Here is a 15,459-nt window from a genome sequence, read left to right as displayed (position 1 = left end):
TATATTATAACAGTGATTATACGACAAAAGTACTTCATTGGCTACAAAACTTTGGAATGTCCGGAGGTTGTGAAAGGCGCTATAGAAATGCAAGTCTGTCTTTCTAAACAGACTGCTTATCCGACATCCAGTACTGGATGAGCAGAAATTTCTCCCCTGGGAGAGTGAAATCATTATTTTCGATCCCCACCACAAAATTAGTGCAGAGCTACTGACTCCATCCCTTTCCCTGGCAACAGTCTGAGATTAAGCCAGTCTGTTCACAACCTTGGTGTCCCATTTAACCCTGAGATGAGCTTCCGGACCTCATTCGCACCATCACCAAGACGCCTATTTCCACCTCTGCAACAGCACCCGACTTGGCCCCTGTCTCAGCTCATCTGCTGCTGAAACCCTCATTCATGCCTTTGTTATCTCTAGACTTGACTCTTCCGACGCTCTCCTGGTTGGTCTCCCACATTCTACTCTCTAAACTTGAGGCCATCCAAAGCTCTGCTGCCCATGTCTTAACTTGCACCAAGTCCCGTTCCCCTATCACCCCTGTGCTCACTGACCTACATTGGCTCCCAGTCAAGCAATGTCTTGATGGTAAAATTCTCATCCTTGCTTTCAGATCCCTCCGTGGCTTTGCCTCTCCCTATCTCTGGAATCTCCTCCAGCCCCACAACCCTTCGAGATCTCTGCACTCCTCTAATTCTGGCCTCTTGAGCATCCCTTCACCATTGGTGGCCGTGCCTTCAGCTGCCTGTGCCCCAAGCTCTGGAATTCCCTCCCTAAACCTCTCCGCCTCACTTTCTTCCCTTAAGATACTCCTTAAAACCTACCTCTTTGACCAAACTTTTGGTCATTTGACCTAATATCTCCTTTTGTGGCTCAGTGTCATACTTTGTTTTAGAATGCTCCTGTGAAGAACCTTGGGACATTTTATTACCTAAAAAGCGCTGTATAAATATAAATTGCTGTGGAGCAGATTTTGTTATCATGAGGGAGTGTAAAGATATATTGAATCTGTTAAGTGCCCGGGCAGCAATCTGGGTATGTCTGCTGAGTTCTGCCTTTAACTTCTATCTCTTGGTATGCAACTGAAATGCAATGAGCTCGACGCACCCTGTTTTATTTTGGCTGTAACAATATTATCACTTTCTTTTTTCTGTTTGTTCAAGAACCTTGCACAACTAGATTGTTCACTCCAGTTGACGCCTACCACCATCCCTGGCCCCACCCTCGGTGCTTCTGATGTTCTTGGCTTCCCCTCCTGATCTGACCTCATACAGAACTCCCCCATCTGCTCCTTCACTAAGGTGGCTGCCAAGCCACTTGCTCCTTTTACCCTTTTCCTGTGAACAACTCAAATTTTCTATCACGCCCTAAGTCCACCTTGTGTTTGAAGTATCTGAATATGTTCGTTCAGAGGCTACAACATGGAAACAAGGCCATTTGATCCCACGAGTTGGTGTTTACCCCCCAGATGGGGAAGTAATTCTCATCGCCGCAGCACCGCAGCCTCACAGCTCCAGCGACCCGGGTTCGGTTCTGGATACTGCCTGTGCAGAGTTTGCAAGTTCTCCCTGTGACCGTGTGGGTTTCCACCGGGTGCTCCGGTTTCCTCCCACAGCCAAAGACTTGCAGGTTGATAGGTAAATTGGCCATGGTAAATTGCCCCTAGTGTAGGTAGGTGGTAGGAGAATTGAGGGAAGGTGGGGATATGGTAGGAAATATGGGATTAATGTAGAATTAGTATAAATGGGTGGTTGTTGGTCGGCACAGACTTGGTGGGCCGAAGGGCCTGTTTCAGTTCTGTATCTCTCCATGATCTATGATCACGTTTACTTGCTCTATTGCCTTATCCCTTCATCCAAGTTTCTGTCATCCCCTTGTCCAAACTAATCTTCTGCCTCAACCACTAACCTGGGAGAGAATCCCACAGCTTCACAGCTCCCCGAGTGAAGAAATTTCTCCTGCACTCTTTTTCTAAAATTCTTACATTAATCTTGTCTACGACCCTCGTTCTAGAATCCTCAACTACCGGAAATAGTCGTCTTCTATCGACCGCAACCCAAACTCTTGGAATCTTTAACACTTCAACTCATTATCTTTTTTGTTCAAACAAACGAAAACAATATTTCAGCTACATTTATTTCCTCATAGCAGGCAGCATCCTGGTGAACCTGCATTGTACCCAATCTAAAGTCTTCGTCTCCTGCCTATATTATGGAGCCCAATAGTGCACACAGTGCCCTAACTAAGGTCTTTTTAAGGTTTTCTATAAGATCACCATTACCTTTTTGTGTTTTGCATTTTGATTGTTTTAATTTTAATTAACTTCAATTAGTGCATTTCTTTTGACAATAGTAAAACACAAATGCTGGAAATATTCAGCAGGTCAGGCAGCATCTGTGGAGAGAGAAACGGTAAATGAGACAGGTTGATGCCTTTTCATCAGAACTATTTTTTACAGCTTTATTTTGCTGTGGTGCTGTCTTTAATGTGCTGTGAACCTGAAGCCCCAAATCCCTCTGCTTCCCCACAACCTGAACCTACTTCCACTCAGAGGATAATTCCTGCTATTTTTTTATTCTTTCATGGGATGTGGGCATCGCTGGCTAGGCCAGCATTTATTGCCCATCCTTAATTGCCCTTGAGAAGGTGGTGGTGAGCTGCCTTCTTAAACTGCTGCAGTCCTTGGGGTGTAGATATACCCACAGTGCTGTTAGGAAGGGAGTTCCAGGATTTTGACCCAGCAACAGTGAAGGAACGGCGATATAGTTCCAAGTCAGGATGGTGTGTGGCTTGGAGGGGAATTTGCAGGTGCTGGTGAACCCATGCATCTGCTGCCCTTGTCCTTCTAGGTGGTAGAGGTTGCTGGTTTGGAAGGTGCAGTCGAAGGAGCCTTGGTGAGTTGCTGCAGTGCATCTTGTAGATGGTACACACCACTGCCGCTGTGCCGGTGGTGGAGGGAGTGAATGTTTAAGGTGGTGGATGGGGTGCCGATTACGCAGGCTACTTTGTCCTGGATGGTGTTGAGCTTCTTGAGTGCTTTTGGAGTTATGTTCATCCAGGCAAGTGGAGTATATTCCATCACACTCCTGATTTGTGCCTTGCAGATGGTGGACAGGCTTTGGGGAGTCAGGAGGTGAGTTATTCGCCACAGAATTCCCAGTCTCTGACCTGCTTTTGTAGCCACAGTATTTATATGGCTGGTCCAGTTAAGTTTCTGGTCAATGGTGACCCCCCAGAATGTTGCTAGTGGGGGATTCAGCAATGGCAATGCCATTGAACATCAAGGGGAGATGGTTAAATTCTCTCCTGTTGGAGATGGTCATTGCCTGGCACTTGTGTGGCGCGAATGTTACTTGCCACTTATCAGCCCAAGCCTGGATATTGTCCAGGTCTTGCTGCATCTGGACACGGGCTCCTTCTGTATCTGAGGAGTCGCGAATGGTGCTGAACACTGTGCAATCATCAGCAAACATCCCCACTTCTGACCTTATGATGGAGGGAAGATCATTGATGAAACAGTTGAAGATGAGTCTAGGACACTACCCTGAGGAACTCCTGCAGTGATGTCCTGGAACTGAGATGATTCACCTCCAACAACCACAACCATCTTCCTTTGTGCTCAGTATAACTCCAATCAGAGAATTTACCCCCTGATTCCCATTGACTTCATTTTTGCTAGGGCTCCTTGATGCCATACTCGGTCAAATGCTGCCTTGATGTCAAGGGCAGTCACTCTCAACACACTTGTGAAATTCAGCTCTTCTGTCCATGTTTGGACCAAGGCTGTAATGAGGTCTGGAGCCGAGTGCCTAGGCGGAACCCAAACTGAGCATTGGTGAGCAGGTTGTTGCTGAGTAAATGCTGCATTATAGCACTGTGAAGGACACCTTCCATCACTTTACTGATGATCGAGAGTAGACTGATGGGGTGGTAATTGGCTGGGTTGGATTCGTCCTGCTTTTTGTCGACAGGACATACCTGGGCAATTTTCCACGTTGCCAGATAGATGCCTGTGTTGTAGCTGTACTGGAACAGCTTGGCTAGGGGCGTAGCTAGTTCTGGAGCACAAGTCTTCAGTACTAAGCTGGGATATTGTCAGGGCCCATAGCCTTTGCAGTATCCAGTGCCTTCGGCTGTTTCTTGATATCACGTGGAGTGAATTGGATTGGTTGAACACTGACATCTGCGATGCTGGGGACCTCAGGAGGAGGCCGAGATGGATCATCCACTCAGTACTTCTGGTGCTGCTCCTAGCATGCTGTCCAGCACTCTTCATTGAACCAGGGTTGATTCCCCCAGCTTGATGGTAATGGTAGAGTGAGGGATATACCAGGCCATGAGGTTACAGATTATGGTTGAATACAATTCTGCTGTTGCTGATGGCCCACACGCCTCATGGATGCCCAGTTTTAAGCTGCTATATCTGTTCTGATTCTATGCCAATTTGCACAGTGGGAGTGCCATGCAACACGATGGAGGGTATCCTCAATGTGAAGACACGACTTTGTCTCCACAAGGATTATGCGGTGGTCACTCCTGCCAATACGGTCATGAACAGATGCATCTGCGGCAGGCAGATTGGTGAGGACGAGGTCAAGTAGGTTTTTCCCTCTTGTTGGTTCCCTCACCACCTGCCACATCCCCAGTCTAGCAGCTATGTCCTTTAGGACTCGGCCAGCTCGGTCAGTAGTGGTGCTACCGATGGACATTGAAGTCCCCCATCCAGAGTACATTCTATGCCCTTGCCACCTTCAGTTCTTCCTCCAAGTGGCGTTCAACTTGGAGGAGCACTGATTCATCAGCTGGGTCCTGGGAGGGAGGGGTGGGTGTTGGTGGTAATCAGCTGGAGGCTTCCTTACTCATGTTTGACCTGATGCCATGAGACTTCATGGGATCCATAGTCAATGTTGAGGACTCCTAGGGCCACTCTCCCTTAATGACACTGATTCCCATCTGCCACCTTCTTAGTCCAATTTCTCATCAATATCCCTTTGCAGCTTTTTGAAGCATTATCTAACCTGCAATTTGGGATGATCTGGAAATTTCGACACCATTCCCTCTAGGTTTATATCTAAATCACTGAGATGTTCAGTGAACAGATGCGGTCCCAGAATTGAACCCTGTGAGTCACCATTACCCACTTCCAACCACTCTGAGAAACTGTCCCTAACTCCAACTCTTTCCCCTGCTAACTAATCTTTAACCCCATTTGCTATCCTTCCCTAATTCCATCTCCTTAATCTTCTCTAGTTATCTCTCATGTTGTACCTCGTCAGAGGCTTTCCTAATGTCCATGTACACTGCATCCACTGCATTTCCCCAACTACTATGTCTCTTGCCTTCTTTGAAAATTATTTGTCAAGTCCCTTTTAAAATCTGTGTTGACCTCAAATTTTGTTTGATCATTCCATTTGATCATGCCTTGGGATGTTTTAATATATTAAGGACACCATATAAATGCAAGTTGTTGTTATCTATATATCTGGTAAGTTCAACCTTAATTCAAGACTCTAGAATGTTACCTACCACACAAGCTACTGGTGCTGTACTTACTCAGTTTTGCTCTGTCTCCCTGTTTAAAAATGGGACTTGCATTAGCCTTTGTCCTCTGGCACACATACACATTCAGTAGACCCCGGAATATCATTCCTAGAGCCGTGGCAATCTCCTCTCTCAGGATCCCAGGAAAATGCTACACACAGTGGTTCAAGAAGGCAACCCATCCTTACTCTTCCCTTTACTGTTTCTGCTCCACCATAAGCAGCCACTGCATCCATGCTCCCTCTCTGCACCATTCTCTGTACCTTGTTGAGGGAAGATTGTTTCTGGAGAGTGTGATTAATTAGTGATTTTTAAAAATTCATTCACATGTTGTGAGCGTCACTGGTAAGACCCGCATTTATTGCCCATCCTAATTGCCCTTGAGAAGGTGGTGGTAAGCTGCCTTCTTGAATACAACTGAGTGGCTTGCTAGGCCATTACAGAGGGCAGTTAAGAGTCACATTGCTGTGGGTCTGGAGTCACTTTTTTTTATTCGTTTGTGGGATGTGGGTGTCACTGACTAGGCCAGCATTTATTGCTCATCCCTAATTGCCCTTGACAACTCACTGGCTTGCTAGGCCTTTTCAGAAGGAAGTTAAGAGTCAGCCACATTGCTGTGGGTCTGGAGTCACATGTAGGCCAGACCGGGTAAGGACAGCAGATTTCCTTCCCTAAAGGTCATTAGTGAACACAAAAAATAGGAGCAGAAGTAGGCCATTCGGCCCATCAAGCCTGCTCCACCATTTATTACGATCGTGGCTGATCTTAGGCTTCAATTCCACTTTCCCACCTGCTCCCCATATCCCTTGATTCCCTGCGAGACCAAAAATCTATCTATCCCAGCCTTAAATATATTCAATGATGGAGTATCCACAACCCTCTGGGGTAGAGAATTCCAAAGATTCACAATCCTTTGAGTAATTTCTCCACATCTCAGTCCTGAATGATCGGCCCCTTATCCTGAGACTGTGTCCCCGTGTTCTAGATTCCCAGACCAGTGGGAACAATCTCTCAGCTTCAACCCTATCAAGCCCTTTCAGAATCTTGTATATTTCAATGAGATAGTCTCTCATTCTTCTAAACTCCAGAGAATATAGGCCCAGTTTACTCAGCCTCTCATCATAGGACAACCCCCTCATCCCAAGGACCAATTTAGTAAATCATCACTGCACTGTCTCCAGTGCAAGTATATCCTTTCTTAAATGTGGAGACCAAAACTGGACGCAGTATTCCAGGTGCAGTCTCATCAAAGCCCTGTACAATTTTAGTAAGCCTTCTTTATTCCTGTACTCCAATCCCCTTGCAATAAAGGCCAACATGCCATTTACCTTCCTAATAGCCTGTTGCACCTGCATGTTAACTTTGTGCATTCCTTGTACGAGTACCCCCAAGTATCTCTGAACATTAATACTTAACAGTTTCACACCTTTTTAAAAAAAAAAAATTCTGCTTTTCGATTTGTACGACCAAATTTGTACGAACAACTTCACACTCCCTTACATTATACTCCATTTGCCATCTTGTTGCCCACTCGCTTAACCTGTCTATATCTCTTTGCAGTTTCTCTACATCCTCCCCGCAGCTTGCCTTTTCACTGAGCTTTGTATCATCAGCAAACTTAGATACATTACTCTCTCTTTCTTCATCCAAGTCATAATATAGAGTATAAATAGCTGAGGCCCCAGCACTGATCCTTGCGGCACCCCACTATTCACTGCCTACCAACTTGGAAATGCTCCATTTATGCTCACTCCCTGCTTCCTGTCTGTTAACCAATCCTCTATCCATGCTAATATATTATCCCCAACACCATAAGCCCTTATCTTGCCTATTAATCTTTTGTGTGGCACCTTAATGCCTTTTGAAAATCCAGGTATACTACATCTACTGGTTCCCCTTTATCTACCCCACTAGTAACATCCTCAAAAAACATGTCAAACAGGATCTCCCTTTAGTAAAACCATGCTGACTTGTTCTAATCACACTATGCTTTTCCAAGTGCAACGTTAAGATTTCTTTAATAGTTTCCAGCTTCTTCCCAATGACTAATGTTAGGTTAACTGGTCTGCAGTTCCGTTTTCTCTCTCCCTCCTTTCTTGAAAAGCAGTGTAACATTTGCCAACTTCCAATCTGACGGGACCATTCCTGAATCTAAGGAATTCTGGAAAATCGTAGCTGGCGCATCCACTATCTCTGCAGCTATCTCTTTTAGAACCCTAGGATGTTGGCCATCTGGTCCTGGGGACTTATCAGATTTTAGTCCCTCAAGTTTCTCCGATACTTTTTCTCGGTTGATATCAATATCCTTAATTTCCTCACTCTTTGTAGCCCCTAGGTTACTGCCTGTTTCTGGTATGGAACTTGTGGCTGCGAGTGTGAAGACAGATTCAAAATATTTGTTCAATGCCTCTGCCATTTCCTCATTCCCATGATGATTCCTCCTAGAAACATAGAAAATAGGAGCAGGAGTAGGCCATTCTGCCCTTCGAGACTGCTCCGCCATTCATTATGATCATGGCTGTTCATCCAACTCAGTAACTTGTTCCCGCTTTCCCCATCATATCCCCCCCATATCCTTTGATCCTTTTTGCCCCAAGAGCTATATCTAACTCCTTCTTGAAAACATATAATGTTTTGGCCTCAACTGCTTTCTGTGGTAATGAATTCCACAGGCTCACCACTCTCTGAGTGAAGGAATTTCTCATCTCAGTCCTGAAAGGTTTACCCCGTATCCTTAGACTATGACGCCTGGTTCTGGACTCCCCCATCGGGAACATCCTTCCTGCATCTACTCTGTCAAGTCCTGTTAGAATTTTATAGGTTTCTATGAGATCCCCCGTCACTCTTCTGAGCTCCAGAGAATATAATCCTAACCGACTCCATCTCTCCTCATATGTCAGTCCTGCCATCCCAGGAATCAGTCTGGTAAACCTTCGCTGCACTCCCTCTATAGCAAGAACATCCTTCCTCAGATAAGGAGACCAAAACTGCACACAATATTCCAGGTGTGGCCTCACCAAGGCCCTGTATAATTGCAGCAAGACATCCCTGCTCCTGTACTCGAATCTTCTTGCTATGAAGGCCAACATACCATTTTCCCTTTTTACAGCCTGTTGCGCCTGCATGATTACCTTCAGCGACTGGTGTACGAGAACACTCAGGTCTCGTTGCATATTCTCCTCTCTCAGTTTATAGCCATTCAGATAATAATCTGCCTCCCTGTTTTTGCTACCAAAGTGGATAACCTCACATTTATCCACATTATACTGCATCTGCCCACTCACTCAACTTGTCCAAATCACCCTGAAGCCTCTCTGCATCCTCCTCACAACTCACCCTCCCACCCAGTTTTGTGTCATCTGCAAATTTGGAGATATTATATTTAGTTCCCTCATCTAAATCATTAATATATATTGTGAATAGCTGGGGCCCTAGCACCGATCCCTGCGGTACCCCACTAGTCACTGCCTGCCATTCAACAAAAGACCCATTTATCCCTACTCTTTGTTTCCTGTCCGCCAACCAATTTTCTATCCACCGCAATACACTACCCCCAATCCCATGCGCTTTAATTTTACACACTAACCTCTTATGTGGGACTTGGTTGAAAGCCTTTTGAAAGTCCAAATAAACCACATCCACTGACTCCCCCTCATCAACTCTACTAGTTACATCCTCAAAGAATTCTAGTAGATTTGTCAAGCATGATTTCCCTTTCTCTGCCTCTAAGGGACCAATGTCTACTTTAACTACTCTTCCTTTTTATGTACTTATAAAAGGTCTTACAATCTATTTTTATATTTCTGGCTAGTTTACTCTTATATTCTGTTTTTTTCCCTTTTTATCCAACTTTTTAGTGGCCCTTTGCTGGTTTCTAAAACAATCCCAATCCTCAGACTTGCTGCCATTGTTTGCAACATTGTAAGCCTCTTCTTTTAGTCTAATACTCTCCTTAACTTCCTGAGTGAACCATGGATGGGTCTTGCTTGACGTGTTTTTGTTTTTGAACAGAATGTACTTTTGTTAAATCCTTTGAATTGTTTCTTCAAATGTTTCCCACTGTTTATTTACCGCCATACCTTCCAACTATTTACCCAATTAACCTTAACCAGTTCTCCCCTCATACCTTCATAATTGGCTCTGCTTAAGTTTAAGGTTCCTGTTTGTGATTGAAATGTGTCACTTTCAAACTTAACATGATATTCAATGGTATTATGATCACTGTTTCCCAGTGGAATTTTTACTATGACGATGCTTATTAACCCTGCTTCATTACACAATACAAGATTTAAGATAGCTTTATCCCTCGTTAGTTGTACAACGTATTGCTCCAAGAAACTGTCATGAAAGCATTATACAAATTCATCTTCCAGACCACTGTTGCCAATTTGAATATCCCAGTCTATATGCAGATGAAAGTCCCCCACAATTAATATATTACCTTTTTTACATGCTCCAATAATTTCCTGTTTAATGTTCTGTCCAATAATATCCAATACTGTTAGGGGGCGCGTAAATTACTCCCACCAGTGTTTTCTGACTCCTGCTATTCCTAATTTCCACCCAAACTGATTCTACTTCATGATACTCTGAGGCCAGATCCCTTCCTATTAATGTCCTTATGCCATCCTTTACTATCAGGGCTACCCCTCCTCCTTTGCCATTCTGTCTGTCTCTCTGAAATATTGTGTACCCTGGAATATTCATTTCCCAGCCTTGATCTCCTTGTCATCATGTCTCGGTAAGGCAATTAGATGTAGATCATTAACCTCTATTCGTGCCACTAATTCATCTATCTTATTACAGATGCTTCGTGCATTCAGATAAAGGAACTTTAATGTCATTTTTTTTACCTCTATTCCCTGCAATAACCTTGTTTGCCAATGTACAGTTATTGTTAAACTCTCTGTCCCCATCTGTCTTGTTCTGTTGGGAGTTACACACATCACTATCCTGCTCCAAAGCCCTGACCTGTCTCTCTTTGGATTTCTAAGTTTCCCTTTACCCAAACTCTTTCCCTCCCCCTCCCCCCCCCCCCCCCCCCCCGTTAGTTTAAAGCTCTAATTCCAGCCCGGTTCAAGTGAAGCTCATCTCCACGGATTAGCTTTTCCCTGAATAGTGCCCCTGAGAGCCAGTGCCCTAAGAATCAAAACCCCTTCTTCTCACACTATGCATTCATGCCAAACAAGTGCCAGACAATAACCATCTCCAGTAAGAGAGAATCTAACCATCTCCCCTTGACATTCATGGCATTACCATCCTTCAATCCCCCACTATCAACATCCTGGGGGTTACCATTGACCAGAAACTGAACTAGTCAAATTCTCTAAGCAGAGTATCATTTTCTGGTTCTGCCTATGTCATTGGTTCCCACATGGGCCACAACAACTGGATCCAGATGGTTTTTTTTTACGACAATGGTTTCACGGTCACCATCAGACTAGCTTTTAATTCCAGATTTATTGAATTCAAATGTTACCATCTGCCACGGTGGCATTCGAACCCATGCCCCAGGGCAATCGCCTGGGCTCTAGATTACTAGTTCAATGACATTACCACTACGCCACTGCCTCCCCATGTAGGTAAGGATGGCAGATTTATTTCCCTAAAGGACGTTCTGGTTCATGAACGTCCTTTAGGGAAATAAATCTGCCATCCTTACCTACATGGGGAGGCAGTGGCGTAGTTTTTATGACAATCCAGTAGTTTCATGGTAACCATTACTAAGACTAGCTTTTTATTCCAGATTAATTAATTCATTGAATTTAAATTCCACCAGCTGCCATGGTGAAATTTGAACTCATGTCTCCGGAGCAATAGCCTAGGCCTCTGGATTACTAGTCCAATACTATAATCTATTCAGAGATGTAGCTGCCAGTGACGCTGTTGGTTTGTATTTTCCCTTTGCTGCTTCAGGAGCTGGAGGAAAACCGTCTGCAGAATTACCAGAACCTCCTGCAGCTTGACGGCCAACACCTCGTGCTCAATCGCGAACCCATCGAGTGTCGCATCTGCCTGTCGGATGTGAAGCCAGAGGAAGGGGTTGTACTGCGAGACTGCCTGCACTCCTTCTGCAGGTGAGAGGATAATAACAGTACACCCACAGCCACAAACCTGCCTTTCTCTTCCAGTGATCCTCTCATTGTAGACATTTCTAGTTTCATTTTACTTTTCACACCTTTTTTCTGGTTTTTTTTCTCAGTCACTCAGATATTGTCCTTCTTGCACTCCTACATGGAGCTAGGTCACGGATTAGCTGTGATCTCATTGAATGGTGGAACAAGCTCGAGGGGCTGAATGGCCTATCCCTGCTCCTATGTTCCAGTTCATTCTCAGGGTGTGGGCGTTGCTGGCTAGGCCAGCATTCATTGCCCATCCCTCGCTGCCCTTGAGAAAGTGGTGGTTGGCCACCTTCTTGAAACACTGCAGGTTTGATCTAACTAAATGGCCTGCTAGGCAACCTCAATTCAGAGTCAACCACATTGCTGTGGATCTGGAGTCACATGTAGGCCAGACCAGGTAAGGACAGCAGATTTCCTTCCCTAAAGGACATTAGTGAACCAGATGGGCTTTTGGACCTCGTATTTAAAGACTAGCCACTGGGTTACATGGAACTGCACTCCAGCACGGATACTCATACGTGAAAAATACAGCTTACATTTGTATAGCGCCTTTCACATCCCCAGGACATCCCAAAGTGCACCACAGCCAATGAAGTAATGTTAAAGTGTAGTCACTGTTGGAATGTAGGAAATGCAACAGTCAATTTGTACACAGCAAGATCCCACAAACAGCAATGTGAGCGACCAAATAATCTATTTTAGTGATGTTGGTTCAAGAGAAGGTGACAGGACAAGTTGAGAAGACTGTTAATAAAGCCAAGGGTCCCTTATGTTTGTTAATGGAGGAATAGGGTTCAAAAGCAAGGAAATTATACTAAACCTTTATAAAACACTGGTTAAACCCCAGCTGGAGTATTGTGTCCAATTCTGAGCACCATATCTAGGAAGGATGTGAAGGCATTAGGGAAGGCGTGGAGGAGATTTCCGAGAATTGTTCCAGGGATGAGGGACTTTGGTTACCTAGATAGATTGCAGAAGCTGGGGCTGTTCTTTCTGAAGAGAAGGTTGAGAGGAGATTTGATAAAGATATTCAAAATCATGAGGGGTTTGACAGAGCAGAGAGAGAGAAACTGTTCCAATTGGCGGAATGGTCGGAGTCGGAAGGACACCGGTTTAAGGTGATTGGCAAAAGAACCAGAGGAGGAGATGTGGGGTTTTTCTTCACAATGAGTTGTTGTGATCTGGAATGTGCTGCCTGAAAGGGCAGTGGAAGCAGATTCAATAATAACTTTCAAAAGGGAATTGGAAAAATACTTGAAGGGGAAGGTTTTGTAGTGCCATGGAGAAACAGCAAGGAGTGCGACTAATTGGGTAGCTGTATCACAGACGTCAAGACAAAGTACAAACAGGCATGATGGATTGAATTACCTCTTGTGCTGTAAGGTTCTATTATACTACGATTGAAGGATAAATAATAGCCAGGAAAGTGGCACTAACTGCCCAGCACTACTTCAAATAGTGGAATGTTTTACATCCAACTGAGAGAGCAGACAGGGCCTGCAGTTCAAGTCTCATTTGAAAGACAGCACCTCCGACAGTGCAGCACTCCCTCAGTACTGACCCTCCGACAGTGCAGCACTCCCTCAGTACTGACCCTCCGACAGTGCAGCCCTCTCTCAGTACTGACCCTCCGACAGTGCAGTGCCCCCTCAGTACTGACCCTCTGACAGGGCAGCACTTCCTCAGTACCGACCCTCCGACAGTGCGGCACTCCCTCAGTACTCGCCCTCCGACAGTGCGGCACTCCCTCAGTACTCGCCCTCCGACAGTGCGGCACTCCCTCAGTACTCGCCCTCCGACAGTGCGGCACTCCCTCAGTACTCGCCCTCCGACAGTGCGGCACTCCCTCAGTACTCGCCCTCCGACAGTGCGGCACTCCCTCAGTACTCGCCCTCCGACAGTGCGGCACTCCCTCAGTACTCGCCCTCCGACAGTGCGGCACTCCCTCAGTACTCGCCCTCCGACAGTGCGGCACTCCCTCAGTACTCACCCTCCGACAGTGCGGCACTCCCTCAGTACTCACCCTCCGACAGTGCGGCACTCCCTCAGGTCTTTGAGTTGGAAACTCTGATGTTTTGACTCAGAAGTGGGGGTGCTACCCACTGAGAAATAGCAGACTGCTAGAAAGGGAAGTGTAGGGCTGATGGCAATAAAACCTGTCAGAAAGTGTGATCAGAACTTGGAAATAAAGTTGTGGATAAATGTGAACTGGGAACTCTGGGTTGACCCAAGAACTGACTTATGTCTTAAATGGATCTATCTGGATAAATAAACCAAGATGGGCTGTACGGCTTTCTTCATTTTGGTTGGGGCGGGAGGTGGGGGGGATTAATAATTTTACAGAGATAGGATCAGTAATGTTGGTTGTGCCTGACTGCTGTCCGCAGAGACTGTCTGAAGCAGCTGATTCGGTGCTGCACTGACCCACAGGTACCCTGCCCGTATCGGGATGAAAGCTATGCGTGTAATAGCAAACTCCAGGAGCGGGAAATCCGAGCGGTGAGTGACCTCTGCAACCCAGGGTGGGAGGGAGTGGGGAAGATAGGTCTGGTGTGTACAACCCGGGAGGTGGGGAGGGGTCCAAGTGGTGAGTGACCTCTGAAACTCGAAGGGTGGGGGGGGGATGGGGGTGTGGTGGCATGAGCAGTGAATGACCTCTGGAACAGGAGGTGAGGGGTCAGAGCAGTGTGTGACCTCTGGAACAGGAGGTGAGGGGTCAGAGCAGTATGTGACCTCTGGAACAGGAGGTGAGGGGTCAGTGCAGTATTTGACCTCTGAAACTGGAGGTGAGAGGTCAGAGCAGTATGTGACCTCTGTAACTGGAGGTGAGGGGTCAGCAGTATGTGACCTCCGGGATTGGAGGTGAGGGGTCAGCAGTATGTGACCTCCAGGATTGGAGAGTTCATTTCTTTCCTGTCACTTACACTCTCTCTCTCTCATTTTTTCTCTTGCTATGCAATAAATCCACTGATCTCGCATCTCTGTGGCAGTGATCTAATTGAGGTGTTTAATATGATGAAAGCATTCAATAGGAGGGGGAGAGAGAAACTATTTCCTCTGGTGGGGGGAATCCAGAACAACAGGGAATAACCTTCAAATTAGAGCTAGGCTGTTCAGGGGTGATGTCAGGAAGCACTTCTTCACACAAAGGGGAGTGAAAATCTGGAACTCTCTCCCACAAACAGCTGGCACTGGGAGTCAGATGTGTAGCTTTCTGTTGGGTAAGGGGTTGAGGCACAGATCAAACATGTTCTAATTGAATGGCAGAGCAGGTTCAAGGGGATGAACAGGCTTGAGGGGCTGAATGGCCTTCCACCACTCTTATTATTTTGTGCTACTTTCTTGTCTTCTGATTGTCCACTCACGGTCTGCTCCATGTGATCTCTCTCTAGGGAAGGAGCACAATGGAAGCAGATTAATGGCAGCCAGTGCAGCAGCTGGTCTCAGCACCCCTGGGTGGGGGAAGTGGTGGGGGTAAATCTTCCAGAGTGTCTAACAACCCTCCGTAACTGACCACAGTCCACAAAGCCCGGCTCCAGAGGGTGGACAATAGGTGGTGAGGGCTGGGAGCACAGGTTGTGATGTCCTCTGCAGTTAAATAGCCCACCAACACTTAGTGCAACTGTGACTATAGTGAGGTACCAGAGGGTCTCTGATCCCTGTCCAGCAGAACCCCAACAAGCAGTACTGGATCTGAGGAAATTCGTGCCACTCCATTGCTTGCTGCAGCAGGACTGTTCATGCCTGAGTCACTGAACTTTAACCTTCAAGAAACAACTAGTCAGCACAATGTTGG

At 46.0% G+C, this 15,459-nt stretch overlaps 1 protein-coding gene across 1 annotated transcript in view; it reads left to right on the top strand.

The window, feature by feature from the left end:
- LOC137381137 (ranBP-type and C3HC4-type zinc finger-containing protein 1-like) overlaps nt 1-15,459 on the top strand; it is an 85,439-nt gene that overhangs the window by 46,519 nt on the left and 23,461 nt on the right. The window contains 2 exon segments of the mRNA XM_068053527.1: nt 11,458-11,618; nt 14,051-14,162. Of these exon segments, the coding sequence (XP_067909628.1) occupies nt 11,458-11,618; nt 14,051-14,162 (273 nt within the window).

Source organism: Heterodontus francisci, chromosome 2 (genome assembly GCF_036365525.1).
Source record: "Heterodontus francisci isolate sHetFra1 chromosome 2, sHetFra1.hap1, whole genome shotgun sequence".
Taxonomy (NCBI): Eukaryota; Metazoa; Chordata; class Chondrichthyes; order Heterodontiformes; family Heterodontidae; genus Heterodontus; species Heterodontus francisci.
Note: the sequence above shows the minus strand (reverse complement) of the source record. Positions and strands in the feature narration are given on the sequence as shown.